The 14,331-nt window shown below is 37.1% G+C and overlaps 6 protein-coding genes across 6 annotated transcripts; 3 read left to right on the top strand and 3 right to left on the bottom strand.

Annotated features, from left to right (window-relative positions):
* Positions 1-37: 37 nt before the first annotated feature.
* Positions 38-1,547, top strand: BDF20DRAFT_824748 (UDP-N-acetylglucosamine-dolichyl-phosphate N-acetylglucosaminephosphotransferase; the record flags this gene model as incomplete). The annotated part of the gene is made up of 4 exons (XM_053077920.1): positions 38-189; positions 279-423; positions 512-725; positions 811-1,547. 4 exons carry the CDS (start codon positions 38-40, stop codon positions 1,545-1,547), a joined length of 1,248 nt encoding a protein of 415 aa, XP_052933609.1.
* A 2,398-nt stretch (positions 1,548-3,945) lies between these two features.
* On the bottom strand, positions 3,946-5,893 carry BDF20DRAFT_886767 (eukaryotic translation initiation factor 2 subunit 3). Its single transcript, XM_053082004.1, has 6 exons — positions 5,776-5,893; positions 5,645-5,706; positions 5,340-5,544; positions 5,231-5,253; positions 4,203-5,131; positions 3,946-4,111 (listed from the first exon to the last, which is right to left on the bottom strand). Exons 1-6 carry the CDS (start codon positions 5,858-5,860, stop codon positions 4,054-4,056), a joined length of 1,362 nt encoding a protein of 453 aa, XP_052933608.1. The 5' UTR covers positions 5,861-5,893; the 3' UTR covers positions 3,946-4,053.
* A 189-nt stretch (positions 5,894-6,082) lies between these two features.
* Positions 6,083-8,194, bottom strand: BDF20DRAFT_701490 (Ribophorin I). The gene is made up of 7 exons (XM_053076075.1): positions 7,710-8,194; positions 7,415-7,618; positions 7,097-7,336; positions 6,638-7,012; positions 6,432-6,570; positions 6,237-6,362; positions 6,083-6,168 (listed from the first exon to the last, which is right to left on the bottom strand). Exons 1-7 carry the CDS (start codon positions 8,006-8,008, stop codon positions 6,142-6,144), a joined length of 1,410 nt encoding a protein of 469 aa, XP_052933607.1. The 5' UTR covers positions 8,009-8,194; the 3' UTR covers positions 6,083-6,141.
* A 1,058-nt stretch (positions 8,195-9,252) lies between these two features.
* On the top strand, positions 9,253-9,873 carry BDF20DRAFT_915596 (40S ribosomal protein S29; the record flags this gene model as incomplete). Its single annotated transcript, XM_053084337.1, has 3 exons — positions 9,253-9,314; positions 9,670-9,769; positions 9,865-9,873. The coding sequence occupies 3 exons, from the start codon at positions 9,253-9,255 to the stop codon at positions 9,871-9,873; spliced, it is 171 nt and encodes a 56-aa protein (XP_052933606.1).
* Positions 9,874-10,221: 348 nt separating this feature from the next.
* BDF20DRAFT_838118 (uncharacterized protein) lies at positions 10,222-10,640 on the bottom strand (the record flags this gene model as incomplete). The annotated part of the gene is made up of 2 exons (XM_053079121.1): positions 10,222-10,324; positions 10,405-10,640. The coding sequence occupies 2 exons, from the start codon at positions 10,638-10,640 to the stop codon at positions 10,222-10,224; spliced, it is 339 nt and encodes a 112-aa protein (XP_052933605.1).
* A 1,195-nt stretch (positions 10,641-11,835) lies between these two features.
* BDF20DRAFT_838117 (uncharacterized protein) lies at positions 11,836-14,029 on the top strand (the record flags this gene model as incomplete). The annotated part of the gene is made up of 2 exons (XM_053079120.1): positions 11,836-12,016; positions 12,147-14,029. 2 exons carry the CDS (start codon positions 11,836-11,838, stop codon positions 14,027-14,029), a joined length of 2,064 nt encoding a protein of 687 aa, XP_052933604.1.
* Between the last annotated feature and the right edge of the window lie 302 nt (positions 14,030-14,331).

Genomic DNA, 14,331 nt, shown 5'->3' with positions numbered 1-14,331 from the left:
TGCCTTAACTTGTCTTGGACTGACATACGCGTTATGCATGAAAGATGAGCATACAACATTGGCTGTTTCCATCCTCATGTCGATCGTAGCAGGAATCTTTTCTTACAAAATTTTACCCAAGCTAAGAGAAACTTTCGTGAGGGTTAACTTATCCGGTCGAGATATGCTGAAAGCGGACAAACCACTACTGTAACTATAACAAAGTGGCAAAGTGGCAAATCATATTACTTTAATACCAATCAAACTTTTCATTCTATCTGGAATTGGTATTTTGACAGGCCCGAGACTATGGGATTGCCAATTGCTATCATATACCTTATAGTTCTATTTTCTTTCATACCCTTTCCTTTCATAAATTGGTTTGAAGGCGCAAAGCTAGTGCATGAAGAGCAATCTGATTTTGCAACGTTTCCCTATAATAAGGTAAGAATAACAGGAATTATGCAATTATTCAAATATCTTGATCTGCTGTGAACACGATATTTTTGACGTGTATATTATATTCCAATAGCTTGGCGAAATACTCGCCGCTATTCTAGCTATTCAGTCAATGGTCTTACTAGGTTTTGCAGATGATGTTTTAGATGTCAGATGGAGATACAAAGTATGGTTACCTGCAATTGCAGGTATACCATTGCTGATCTTCTATTATACAAATATGGGCGCTACACATGTTGTTTTGCCTTTACAATTGAGGCCCTACTTGGGAGAGTTGGTTGACCTAGGTAAAAAACACCACCGTAATGCATCATTACAGCGAACATCATAATGTTGATTATGGCATTCTTCCTGAATTATTCTTTCGCTTAGGTATACTCTATTACATCTACATGGCTATGGTTATAATATTCTGCACACATAGCATTAACATTCTGGCTGGTATCAATGGTGTGGAAGCAGGACAATCGCTGGTAATTGCAATATCAGTTATTATGAATGATATGCTTTATATCTTCAATAATCCAGATGGTGCAAGCCTAGAAGCGCATTTATTCAGCCTTTATTTTCTAATACCATTTGTCGGTGTAACTCTCGCCCTACTCTACCACAATTGGTATCCTGCCCGTGTTTTCGTAGGCGATACATTCTGTTACTTTGCGGGCATGACGTTTGCAGTTGTGGGTATACTGGGTCATTTCTCAAAGACACTGATGCTCTTCTTCCTCCCGCAAATATTTAACTTTATTTATTCTTGTCCTCAACTATTCCGATTTGTTGAATGTCCACGTCATCGTATGCCCCGATTCGACCCTACAACCGGTCTTCTGCAATGCTCAACCGTTCGCCTTAATGATAAGAAGCCAACTCGCTTCTTGGGAAACATAATGATAAAGTTTCTGCATGCGATCGGCCTTCTGAAAGTTTTCCAATATGACAAAAACGGCCGCATCCTTGAATGCAATAATCTTACTCTAGTGAACCTCGTGTTGGCATATGTAGGCCCTATGTCTGAGCAAAATACAACATTAAGCATATTATGTATTCAAGTACTAAGTAGCTTATTAGCATTTATTATCAGATATAAACTCGTACACTTTGTATATTAGATAAAAGGAATTCATAGTCAAGCCAATTAGCATTTTCTGTCCCTGATTTATTAATATGAGTGACTGGTAAGAATTAATTATTCGTTCGAACATTTGCCTTTTCGTCTTTAACTGTACATTTCTTATAATTAACTGAGTAGCTCAAAATGAACGATCATTCGAAGTAAGCAAGTAATCGTGCACACGATCACTTAAATTGAAACTAATTTTATCAAACCTTACTAGTAGCAATGACAACACGCCGAACACATCAACGCCTTCATCGATGAGTACAACTCCTGTCACAACAGCCTTACCACCACAATCACCACCTGCGGAAACTGCCGCCTCTTCAGTCAATACTTACCCAGGCACGACTATTCCATTGCCGGAAGTATCAACTTCTGTTATGAAAAGTGCTTCACAGTCTGGCACCAATCAAGAGGTAGACAAAATTGAAAGACGCTCAATGCAATTTTAATAGAAGGTTAACCCGAGCAAAGTCTCCTGATTTCAAAAGTACAATAGAGCCTTCTCCCACAAAACCAAACTATTCTAAAGAATCGATGGGTCCACGAGCCTATCTCGATTTAACCGTTACGCCTATCTTGTTAGAAGGAATGAAGTTATTGGTTCAAGAGCGGTAAGTAGCAATAATCAAAAATCTGTTATACTTCTCTAACTTCTCCAACCCATTTCAGTCCTGAGGACCCGCTAGCATACCTTGGTAGGTTCTTAATGAGTAGGTCAGAAAAAGGGAAACACCAACAGCAAACTGACGATAGTATGGAGGAATGAAGCATCTGAGCAACAATACCCGCTTTCCAAGAAAGAAAATTCTGGTGACACGATAACTGACCAAGTAATAAAAATAATGTCAGCATCACCAGCAAATACTTCATCAGATAATTTACCTTTCACTTCATACATCTTTTCTCCCATTTCTGTATAATAAATACGTAACATCTATTTAACCACCTCTCCTTTCCTCCGAAGTAAGAAGAGTAAATAGAAACGAACCAGAGATTGAAGGCAATTGACTTAAACTCTGTACATTTTTTCTGGGGCTATAGCAAAAATAAAAATATGGGCCTCATAGACAGAGTCAAAGCGAATGTAGAAATGTGGAAAATCGAAAAATATACTAAACGTAGACCAGTAGCCTCACCTGACTTTGAACAAAAAGGTAAAAGCCTTATCAAAAGGAATAGATTCAGGTACCATGTTCGTCCACAATTATTAAGTCCCTTTCTATTCATCTTTCAAAAGATCGGGAATTTTACCGACAGAACTACAAGGATGGCGTTTATTTTAATCAAACACAGCCCTCTCTATCAGGAGGGAGCAAGATCCATTCGTTAAACAGAAAATCAACTCTGTTAAGGACTAAAAGTGAAAAAATTGTACGCTCATCCGAGAACTATAACAGAAGCTATCAATAGCATTTAGACAAGAATAAAAAAAACTGCGGTCATCTTAGACCATAACAAGATTTTCAACAGCTCTTATCCATTCCAGTCTATAATGTCGTAAATTGCAGTGCTTTTTGCTTCTTCTCGCTTGATTTGAATGAATATAATTCTTAAGATTTACGCAAAAAGCACTCTTTTGGTTATAAACAGGAAGAATACCATAGATTAGAATGTTGTTTGTACATAAAAAGACACGCAACGAAATGTGTACAAACTTATCTGTAGCACGTAGGACAACAATGGAATCTATTAATAAAATTGATTGGCAATTATAATTACTATTCCTTACGATTCGACAAATTTGTTATACTAGAACATTTCCAGGCAAAATGGAAAGAAAAAAGCTTTCAGAAGGAAGGCTGCATTGATAATTCTCCATCACAATAAAGTGTAAGACGTGTATCCATTGCAATTCATCATATCACTTTTTTATAGATTTTAAAACCACGACTAAAATGCTCTTTGGACTAATGAGTTCTTTGAATTCCCAGCTAAGTGGTTCAACAACGGTCTCGCCAAACAAGCGTCCATCTGTCGGATTTTCAATCTTTTTTAAAAATTAAAATTCAAATTATAACGTATTAATCACGTGATTTTAGTCCGGATAAATTGCTTTGCGGATCGGATTAATGAGATGGGAGCTACTTTTATATTATGGTCCGCACATACACTATATCATTATTCCTAGTGATTACGCTATCACTCTATTTGATTTTCTATGTTTAGATGAGTAATTCAACACTAGTACTATTGCTTTTCATAAAAAGAGGAATCGTTGCAAGTAGGTTGACTGAGCATATTTACAGAATAAGAATATTAATTTTTTAAAACAGTAAACGGGTGTAACAAGAAAAAATGGAAAAGCCCTAATGCCAACACTATGAAAATATTTAGTTATTTGTTAAATTGACACACACAACTTCTTTACAATAAGACAATACATAATTCTCCTTTCTATGACAAGTGTAAAATTACATTGTATGTGTTTTATTGCTGTTTTTAACTTTATCAACAAAAAATTAAGTGCTGTATATTTGTAACTATCTACTACTAATTTAATTTGCTTCTGCTTCCAGAACAGTACCACGCTTAATCTTACCCCAACCAATAAGACTATAGTTAAACGAAGAAAGATGTTAGTCAATAAAGGGGTACATTTTCTTTTTACATCGTTCTCTTTATTCTTTTGTAATTTGTAACTTACCGCCAATGTCTTTCGATCTTTCTTGAAATGGCAACCTTATCACCAACTTCGGTACAAGTGGGACCAGTCAAAACAATCTTGGCAAGATCAGCCTTGACACCGACAACACGACCACCAGTAGAGACGGAACCAATATTTACTAAGAGTAGTTCACCTTTAGTTAATTTCGCAACCTTGGCTTGCTTTTTGTCATCAGTCTTAACACCCAATAAGCGACGTAATAAGAAATAAGAAATTTCAAGTTCTGTGTAAATAGAGGGCAAAGTACCAGGATAGCCTAACACTTGACCAACTAAACGATCGCCACGACATAAAGTGGGATCCATTTGAGTACCAACACCAATCAGCCCACCAGGAACAGCAAATTGTAATTTATTTGTTTCGGCAGCCAATGTCAAGATTTTAGATAAGATGGGACGAGCACGAATTCTACCCTCTTGATCCTTAATAATGACACCAGGACGTACTTCAATTTCGTCACCGATCTTAAGCACACCCTTCAAAATAGAACCACCAGCAACACCACCTTGTAGGTTCTCAATATCAGCACCAGGCTTATTGATATCGAAAGAACGAATAACAATTAATCTAGGAACAGCACTGAAATCACGGACTGGAACAGGAATCTTTTTAGTGATATATTCATTGACGGCGTCAATATTGTACTTGAGTTGTGCTGAAATTGGAACAATAGGAGCACCGTCAGCAACGGTACCCTTAACGAATGCAAGAATATCCTCATGCTGTTCTTTAGCTGCTTCTTTCTTTACAAGATCGACCTTATTTTGAAGAATGATGACGTGTTGAAGTTTCATGATTTCAATAGCTGCAAGATGTTCAGAGGTTTGAGGTTGTGGACAAGATTCGTTGCCTGCAATCAATAAAAGCGCTGCGTCCATGACAGCTGCACCTGACAACATAGTAGTCATCTAATATAACAAACACATAAAGAAAAAGGTACTGTTAACAAAACCTACTCTGCTGAATTGCCGCCAAAACCTCTTTTCAAATCCAATAAAAATCTTTACAAGAATATCGTGACCAGGGCAATCTATGATGAATAGAATACAATATCAATAACCATTCAATTAAGGCATAATTTTCAGGCTTGAAAAAATAAAACCCAATTCAACTTACCAACGAAACTGATATGACGAACGAGCTGCATGGTACCACCACAACCAGGACGTTCGCAAGGAGGATTGTCTTCCTTAGCCGAGCCATAAGATTTATAACAGCCAGGTCTAGGACATTCTTCGTTGTCACATTTAAAGATCTTGGCGTTAGCATAACCCAACTTGATGGTAATGTTTCTTTCCATTTCGTTCTTGAAACGAACAGTCTAGCATTTCAATCCACGGGAAGGACAACGTAATATAAAAACGTTACGTTATTATCGTCTATTGAGTCGCATTCCATCACTTGAGTATATTTAAACTTACTTGAACGCCTGAAATGGCCTTGACGACGGTAGATTTACCGTGCGCTACGTGACCAATAGTACCTAATCAAAAAAAATTTTTTTTTGTCATAAGCTCATTTCTTGGAAACGACACAAATGAAACATTCTTACCAATATTGATGGTAGCTTGTTTGGAGATGACTTCGTGAGATAAAGGTGTTAACTTTGTAACATCAATTTGGATAGCGTCGGTCATGTTTGCTAGCTAAAACAAAATTATTGTGAAAGGGAATGACAACGACCTCACAAAAAATCAAAAAATTCCAGTTTGGAAAAGTTTCGACGGAAAGCCGGTCACTGCAATTTTTGGACCAAACACGGCTGTAAGCATTCAAGCACAGAATCACTATGTCTACTTGCGAGTATCTGAAATGAATACCAGCACGAAGAGCCGAATATATATATATACAATATGCTAATTTTATTAATATCGTCCATTTTTCAAGAGATAAATTATTAACATAATGCGTTTCCTTATCATTCTTTCTTGAGGTTTGCTTTTTCCTAAAATAAAGTGAAAAAGTTGGTTAAAATCGTGAACAAGAGACGTTGGTACGTTAAACGTGCATTACTTTTTGACTGTTAATAACAAAAGACATTCTATTCAAAACGATACTGATAGAAAATAACACAAAGAATCCAATTGAAGCCACAAATGGCTTTTGTAAGAGGTTGACTACTGAATAGTCATATTCAATCTATAACGGAACCAGAAAATGCTTGATTTAGATAAAGGTTGAGAGCAATCGATAAAAATACACCTGTACCTGAATGGGTAATTCATGCTCCTTGACAAGATTGTTCTTCTCTAAGACTACCATTATACGACCAGTTGAATCAAAGTAGGTTGAATACGAAGTGATAGCTTGGGAATCAATATCAAAGGGTGTATTCACTTTGACATTTCTATTTCGAATCATTTTCTGTTAGTTAAGAACATCATCTGTGTCTGTTTAAATGTTTTTGAATTTACTTTGCTCCTTCAGGAAAAATGACACGAACGATAGCCTTATCAATTGACTTGTCCTTAACACTTTCGACAAAATCGACATTCAAAATGTATTTTCCAGAGTCAGATTTATGCAAATAAGAGCCGAGAGCAGCATTATATCCATGATGCCAAGTATAATTCCAGCCTCCAAAAAGAGGATAACGAGGTTTCAATTCCAAAATAGCCTTTTTCTTTTCAACTCTAAAATGAGAAGTTGACACATTACCAACTTCGTCACGATAATAAGTATCATGAGCAGACACAGGTAAGTCGAACTCAAGCTCTTTCAAAACGTTGGTATGCTCATGGATATGGCCCGTCAACATATATTGCCCACGGTTGAAGTTAGAGTCGAGTCTGGAATGCAACAGAAGAAACTCCAAGTTAACCCTACGTGCTCTTTGTGCATGTAACTCATTTGTCTCTATTCCAAGTCCTTACCCTGCACCGTCATTACGAATTGCATAATGCTCCTCGACAGCCAAAATGTTACCCCAGTGAGAAACTTCAATGTCACGTCTGAGGGAAGTAACAGTAATGAAAGGGTGGCTATTCTCAAAATGGCATGTAGCATATTCGAAAGAGAAAGGTTGAGTGTCGATGTAAGGGCCATATACAATTTTGCCATTGTCTTTTGCGCTCGTCTTATCTTGAGCCCCCGAATGATGGATAACGTTCTTGCTTTCAGTACTATAAGTGCATTAGTTGATTTATGGAAGCTTTTTAATGCAAACATACATAATTCAGCTGAGCACTTACTATAGAGTTGTCTTTTGCTCTTTTGTATGGTAGGGCGAGAAAAAGTAAGAGTTGAATCCATACAGTGTGTGCTGACGAGCAATTTGAGGTAAGGTAGCAGGTACTGGATTGATAAGATGGGTATAGACAGATTTGATGCCTAAAAGAATATCGTCACCTGGTTGAACAGGTTCATTTAACACGACTTTATATATGTGTAATTCACTGTTTTCCCGAGTGGAAAAGATATGAACGAATAAGTGAACTTATTAAAGAGAAAAGATGATGTTATTCGCTGCTGCAGGTCGAAACTTACGCTTCGCGAATATATTCCAACTTGATAACTTCAAGCTCTGTCTTTGTTTTCTTCATGTACGCCGAAATGGAAGCAGTATGCGTCTCAACATTGGTAGGGTTGTAGATGTAGTATTCTGTAGCAGGTTTATCGTCAATATTTTTGGCTCGAATACCCGTGTCCTCTCGGACAATGGCATTGTTAACATCAAGAACACGTATAACTTTGCTATTTTCAAACTGAACAGGGTAATTGGCAAATGCAAAGCTGACAAGGCAGCTTAATGCAAATGCGAAGGATAATAAGGAACGGACCGACATCTTGGCCGTTGGTATATATAACGTACAAAAGACAAGATAGGTGAAGAAAAAAAAAGTTTGCAAGTGAAATGTCTAGTGTGGTGCATTCTAACAGTACTTTATAATTTTAGATGATTTACAATTTTTCTTGGACAGTTGACATTTTCAGTTTAGACAAATTTTACTTATTTCTTAGATGAAATGTAAACCAATAAATATGATTTCGAATTCTGAAAAATATGAGTAGTGCAAAACAAAAGAAAAAAACCAAAAAAAAAACAACGAAAACCGTACTATACCTTACCTGTTATGATCTGAATTCTTGAAATGAAAGCAAACCGTGTTTATAACGGCGATGCTTTCTTCTTCTTCGTTGGATTGAGCACGTTGGGTCTTCTCCCTCCGTATCAAACTACTTGAGATATGATCATCATGTTGATAGTGGCGTTAATGTCATTCTGCCATAGATGAAGGCATTGCTTGTAGTGAAGAACGCTGATACTCTTGAATTCGGTAGTGTCAGGCCGCATGTTTTGGAGATTTTAAATTCATCGATAGTGACAACAATCATCTGGCCTTCAGGCTCACGCTTCCTTCAGATTTGCAAACAGTTTACCGATAACACCACACCTTGAGCCTTTCAGCTTGACTGCATCTTTGCCGAACATTCTAGCACAATATACAATCAGTGGCACCAGTACTTTTCAGTCCCTCCACTTCTAGGCACTTTTAACAATTACCAACTCGTGGATGACGTTTATTACCCTTGTTGGAACACATTGTCATGCAATAAAAAAGTTATCAAGCTTTTCGTAGCACACCTTATTGCAAAATAACCGTGAATAAAATCATTATTAGCGACTTCCTTACGGTCGAAGATCTATTTTAAGGGTAAGGGTTATAGGTCATCCTTAATGCTTGCTAGGATGTTACTGAATAATGGATCATCCAATAAGATCGTCTCAGGAATCACTTCATTCAAAAATTATTAAAAACAGTTTAAATTAAAAAATACATGTGTCCAATAAACAGTGTATTATTCTAACGATAGTTCGGGCCAATAAAAATTGGACACCGGGTTCGAAAACGCCGTAGCATTTAAAAAGAAAAAGTAGATTTGGCGGGATTTCAATGAAAAGAGAGCAACAGAGCAGTGGGCAGCTGTTGGAGAGGAAGGGAAGGAGGAAGAAAAAAAAGAATTCCAAAGTTGCGAAAATTTAAATCCTCCTCTTTCTCCACTTTCGCCAAAGTACTCATATAACAATATGGCTCACGCTAACGTTTGGAACTCCCACCCTAAGTCCTATGGTAAGGGCTCTCGTCAATGGTAAGTAGCTGATTTAGTAAAACTTTTCCACCAAGTAATAATGGCATTGTCAGTACATCTGGCCGAGGTCAAAAATTTTCATAAGCCACCCAAACCAACACCAACATGCAGCCAAAAATCTCGATCGTTGACCCAATTTTACGAGAAGAAGTAATAATAATTGCGTTTGAATCGGATCCATATAGTTTATAAAGGTTAGCCATATTGATCGTTATTTGGTTGCATGGCGGTATATTGTTGGGGCTTGACTTTCAGCATTCGTTGGGCAGCGTTTTGAAAATTTTTGGCTACATACTACTTTCACTTTATTCAAGACCGTTGGATGCTAACAATTTTTTTCATTTATAACTTATAGCCGTGTCTGTGCTCATCGTGCTGGTTTGATCCGCAAGTACAACTTGAACATGTGCCGTCAATGTTTCCGTGAATATGCCAACGATATCGGTTTCCACAAGGTGAGATTTGAGAAAATACTTGAGTGTACGCTTTTTCGTTTGAAGATCTGGACGTGCTAATGTTGTATTTTTTTTTTTTTTGTTGTTTTTTGAAGTATCGTTAAACCATATACACTCGAACAACACATGGTATGGAATGCTGAAAACTCTCATGGTTTGCCCTGGTTTTTGAAGTCACTTAACTACTACAGCAATTGAATAAAATCAAAATTCCATTATTTCATGCTGTAGTTATGCGGTTTACAAAACCTTGATTTTATTATATTGTTAGATTCGAAAGTAGATTATGATTCAAGGACGAAGGATTTTCTCATATTGAACAGCGTTCAAATTTTGTATCTTTTTGAGTAGTTGGAAGTAATCTTGCATTTGTATTTTAGCGCTTGGACACGCCCAACGTTTATGTGAGTGCAGAAAGTACTGAGGGATTGTTGCAAAAGGGCTTTTTAAGGCTACTTCTGTATAGCAGTCCAGTGGGTTTTTGCTATGGTATCAATGTCTAAGGATCTTTCAATGTCTTTCAACGTATCTAAAGTAGTTGTCATATTCCACTTTCTTTTTCAAGTGCAAGAAAAGATTGTCATTTTTTTTAGCATTTTCAGAAGTATCAATCAAAAGCGTATGCTAAAATTTACTCATCTGATAACTGATTTATTGCTTTATTCATTTTGCTTAATAATGTCTCTGTATTATTCGATATCGCATCCACCTGAGTAAAAGCTTTTGCAGTTCTCATCGTCGTGTCGTGTGTTTCGGACATTGGCTTTAACAGAATCTCAACATCGTCGTAAAGTTTTCCTATCTTTGTATGGCAATGTTCTTTCGAATGGGATGAGACATTCTCAGCATATTGACATTGACTGCTGGACATGTTATGAGAGAGAAAAAAGTCCACAAGAATAATATTTTAAAGAGCAATCGGCAAAGATATTTCCCTACATCTACCTACCATGTGCGGACCCCGCTTTTTCACAGTGAGGAAGCTGTTAATATACCATGGTGAACAGGAAAACAGACACTCATTGATTTAGCAGTAGATTCTAGCCAATCATACCAAATACTTATCCAAGGGATCATTACTTACCTCATAGTGCACAGCTAGAATAATTTTCTACATGTGAATGTATCAATTTATGCAACCTTCTCCTATATTGTAGATCACTTCTAACGTATATTTTGCATGATACCATTGAAATGCTCAAGCTCCTTTATCCTTTTCGTCAATAACTGAAAAATGATAATCTCAAAAGGGTAAGACTATGAGGAAGCTATTATAGAGCGTGCTTTCAACTGGAAACTTTGAATGAAATCAAGCTTCAGTCTTGAACCAATCCTTTGAGATAATGGAAACATTTTAGAAAATCAAGGTTAGAAGAATGGCGCGAATACATCGATTTCAAGAACAGCGTTGACGTATTGATTATTTCGACGAATTTGTTTTTTGGGAGATATTCTGCTGATTTCAGAATGCGGTCTGAAAATATATATGGTTAGTATGAAAGAAACGCTTGCTATCCCGGTTTTGAATAAGACTTCAATGACCCAAAATTGCAGCTAGCAAAGCTTTCTAATACAGATTCTCTAGCATAGCTTTTCTATAAAGTACTTTATGGTTCCTTTCTCACTTCTTGAACCAAAGTTGTTCGAACTATAGGATTTTTCGTTTGGAAAAAAACAGGCAAACACAAAAGAGTCACTGAGCTCCAATGACTCACGCGGGCTTTAGGCTGATTGAAACCAAAAGACGAAAAAAAAAAAAAAAAAGAGCAGGCAGAAGAGAATTATATAAAAGCTGGGTTTGCTTCTATTTTTTTTTTTTTTTTTTTTTTTTTTTCCCTTATCAATTCGTAGATCTTTTTCACATTCTTTTTCAACGTTCGGCACATACTCATATTTTACCCAACTTTTTTATTATGAATTGCAATTTTATTTACTGAACGGCTTACCCATTATCACTATTAGTAATTATTTCATAACAGCTTTAACACAGTAGAAGCATTTTACAGCAAAGAGACGCCTTTAAGATATTTCTTGAAGAAAAAACAAAACTATAGAATAACCACAATATGGTTGCATTCTCGCCCATTGAAGACTATTCAAATTTTGATAAACCAATCAATATTATTACACCTAATTCAATGCATTTTTCAAAAGAGTTGAAGAATATTTCGGTGCCCAACAAGAGGACAATACCCATTTGTATAACTGCTGCTGTATATAGAATATCTGCGGGGAATTCCATCTCATGTAAAATATACAGGGTTATATTATGTCATGACATTTTTTTTTTTTTTCTTTGATTTTGGATATAACGGTTTTATTAATAATTCTTTCTTTTATTCCCGTTTGTCTTTTTCTTCTTTTCAAAATATATTAGCTTCGTTCAACAGACATCCTCACTCGGACTATTTACCTATCGATCATTTTTGGACAAGCAATTCTCCATGGGACACATATCGACATCTTTTTGTAATGAAAAAAACCGACGAATATCTTTCGAGTAGTTGTTCTTCTACGACATCCAGTTCAGCTTCATCTTCCACATGCTCCTCTTCCCGGTCAGAATCTCCCGAACCGTCCTCTTGTGCTGCCACTGTATCCACTTTAAATAATGTGAGTAGCAGCAACGATATTGACGACGACAGCAGCACCGCTAATAAAAAGCATCATCATCATCACCATCACCATCATACGAAACGCTCTTGCCACATGCTGCTTCGTGAAATTCGACGTTTAAGGGGTGAGAATCATTCCTTACGCACCAGTGTTTCGGTCTTACAGAACGATCTTCGTGATATCAATTTATCCCGTCAATACACAGATGCCTCTCATAAGAAATTTTATGATGAATATATCGATAAGAATACCCAACTGGAAATTGATATCATGGATCGAGATGATGAGATCAAGGAACTGAAAAAAGAAATTGCTAGATTGAAAGCAGTCATAGCTAAACAACAACAACAACAACAGCAACAGAAAAATGAGACTCCAGAAACCTCCTCGACATCGTTCCTCTCCGTACTATCCGAGGCGATCCCATCTACAACGAATGATGCAAGCCGTAAAGAGTCCATAAGTAATGACTTTGCATGTTTTGACTATTTCGAAAAAGAAGCCGCAAACGATGATATGTCATGCCAGCCAGTAGCCGCTGCATACGATTCGATTATACCAGATATGATTGTTGATGCTACTGCGAGTCAAAGTGAGAAGGATGAGCAGGAAGAAATCAATGCTTATTTCCGGAGACGAATGATGGATATGCAGAATGAGGATAATTCTGACGATGACGGTGAAAATAATGATGCCTGTACGAATCCTACTCTCCATCATGATGACATTGATGCCGATGCTGATGACGATGATGATGTAGAGGATGAAGAAGAGCATGATACTGTACTAGAACCTTTCGAAACAGTAGCCCCCTCCTATATACACCAAGCCCTTCTTTCTAAACTATCTAGCACTCGTGTTCGCCTTGAAATTGATGAATTGATTTTGAAATACGAACCCACTGCCGACATGATCACTCAAGTATTAGCCATTTCTTTTGTTCAGTGGTTGCACGCTCTTCTGTCGAAAAACGTTGATATAAATGCTACCCCACCTGTCACACCAGCTAAAGTCTTCAGTACCAAGATCCAAAATGGGATTGCTGGATTTTGGCAGTCCATATTACAGCTTTATACATCTGAAGAGGAAAGCCAACTTCTCTTTTTGAATCACCTTGACAACGCAGTGAACGGTAAACTGACCATTGTGGAAAACTTTGATCGGTTGGTCTTTATGCTATACAAATATAATGTGATTGACGATGATGCTGCATTGGATTGGTGGCACCATCCTTCCGATAATGATACTTCAATGAAAATTCGTCAAGTGACACATAAATTTGCTGAATGGCTAGAGGAAGAGGATGAAGAGGTTGAAGATGATCATCATCATCATCATTGCGGACATGACGACGGATGTTATAGCGACAGTGACATAGAAACGGACAAAGTCATTACACAAAATAACACTAAACTCAATAACAGCAGTGGCAATAAAGAACAGAATGGTGATCTATATGATTCCTACGTTGAAAGCGATGAAGATGACTCTGTGGTTGAGTACCAACAATACTGTAACATGGATGAATTACATGACGAAGATTTAGAAGAAGAACATTTTAGCTTTGATGAAACATTCTCGGACGAAGAACAAGAGGAACCCGTTGTGGAAAAAAAGAAGAAAACTGTGAGGATTTGTGTATGATTACAAAATAAACTTAGCTCTTGTCGCACTATCCGTCAAAGCATCTTAAATGGATGTCTTTATCCTCACTGTTGGTTACTATGCAGTGCAACTCTTTCCGTTTGGGAGTGTTCGCCATCCTTCATTTTCCTCTGCAGCGTTACTAACAGAAGTCATCGACATTCATGAATGCGCTACAGCTACGTAGCCAAAGCGGCAGCACGGTAATTTAGAGACACTTGATGAATGAAATAATTGTTTGTTCCAAGGAATTATATGTTTTCAAGTAATTCTTCCTCCACGGCTGTGTTTCTTGCTGAGTG

Source organism: Mycotypha africana (assembly GCF_025528875.1).
Source record: "Mycotypha africana strain NRRL 2978 chromosome Unknown BDF20scaffold_9, whole genome shotgun sequence".
Taxonomy (NCBI): Eukaryota; Fungi; Mucoromycota; class Mucoromycetes; order Mucorales; family Mycotyphaceae; genus Mycotypha; species Mycotypha africana.
This window is presented reverse-complemented; position numbering and strand designations above follow the sequence as displayed.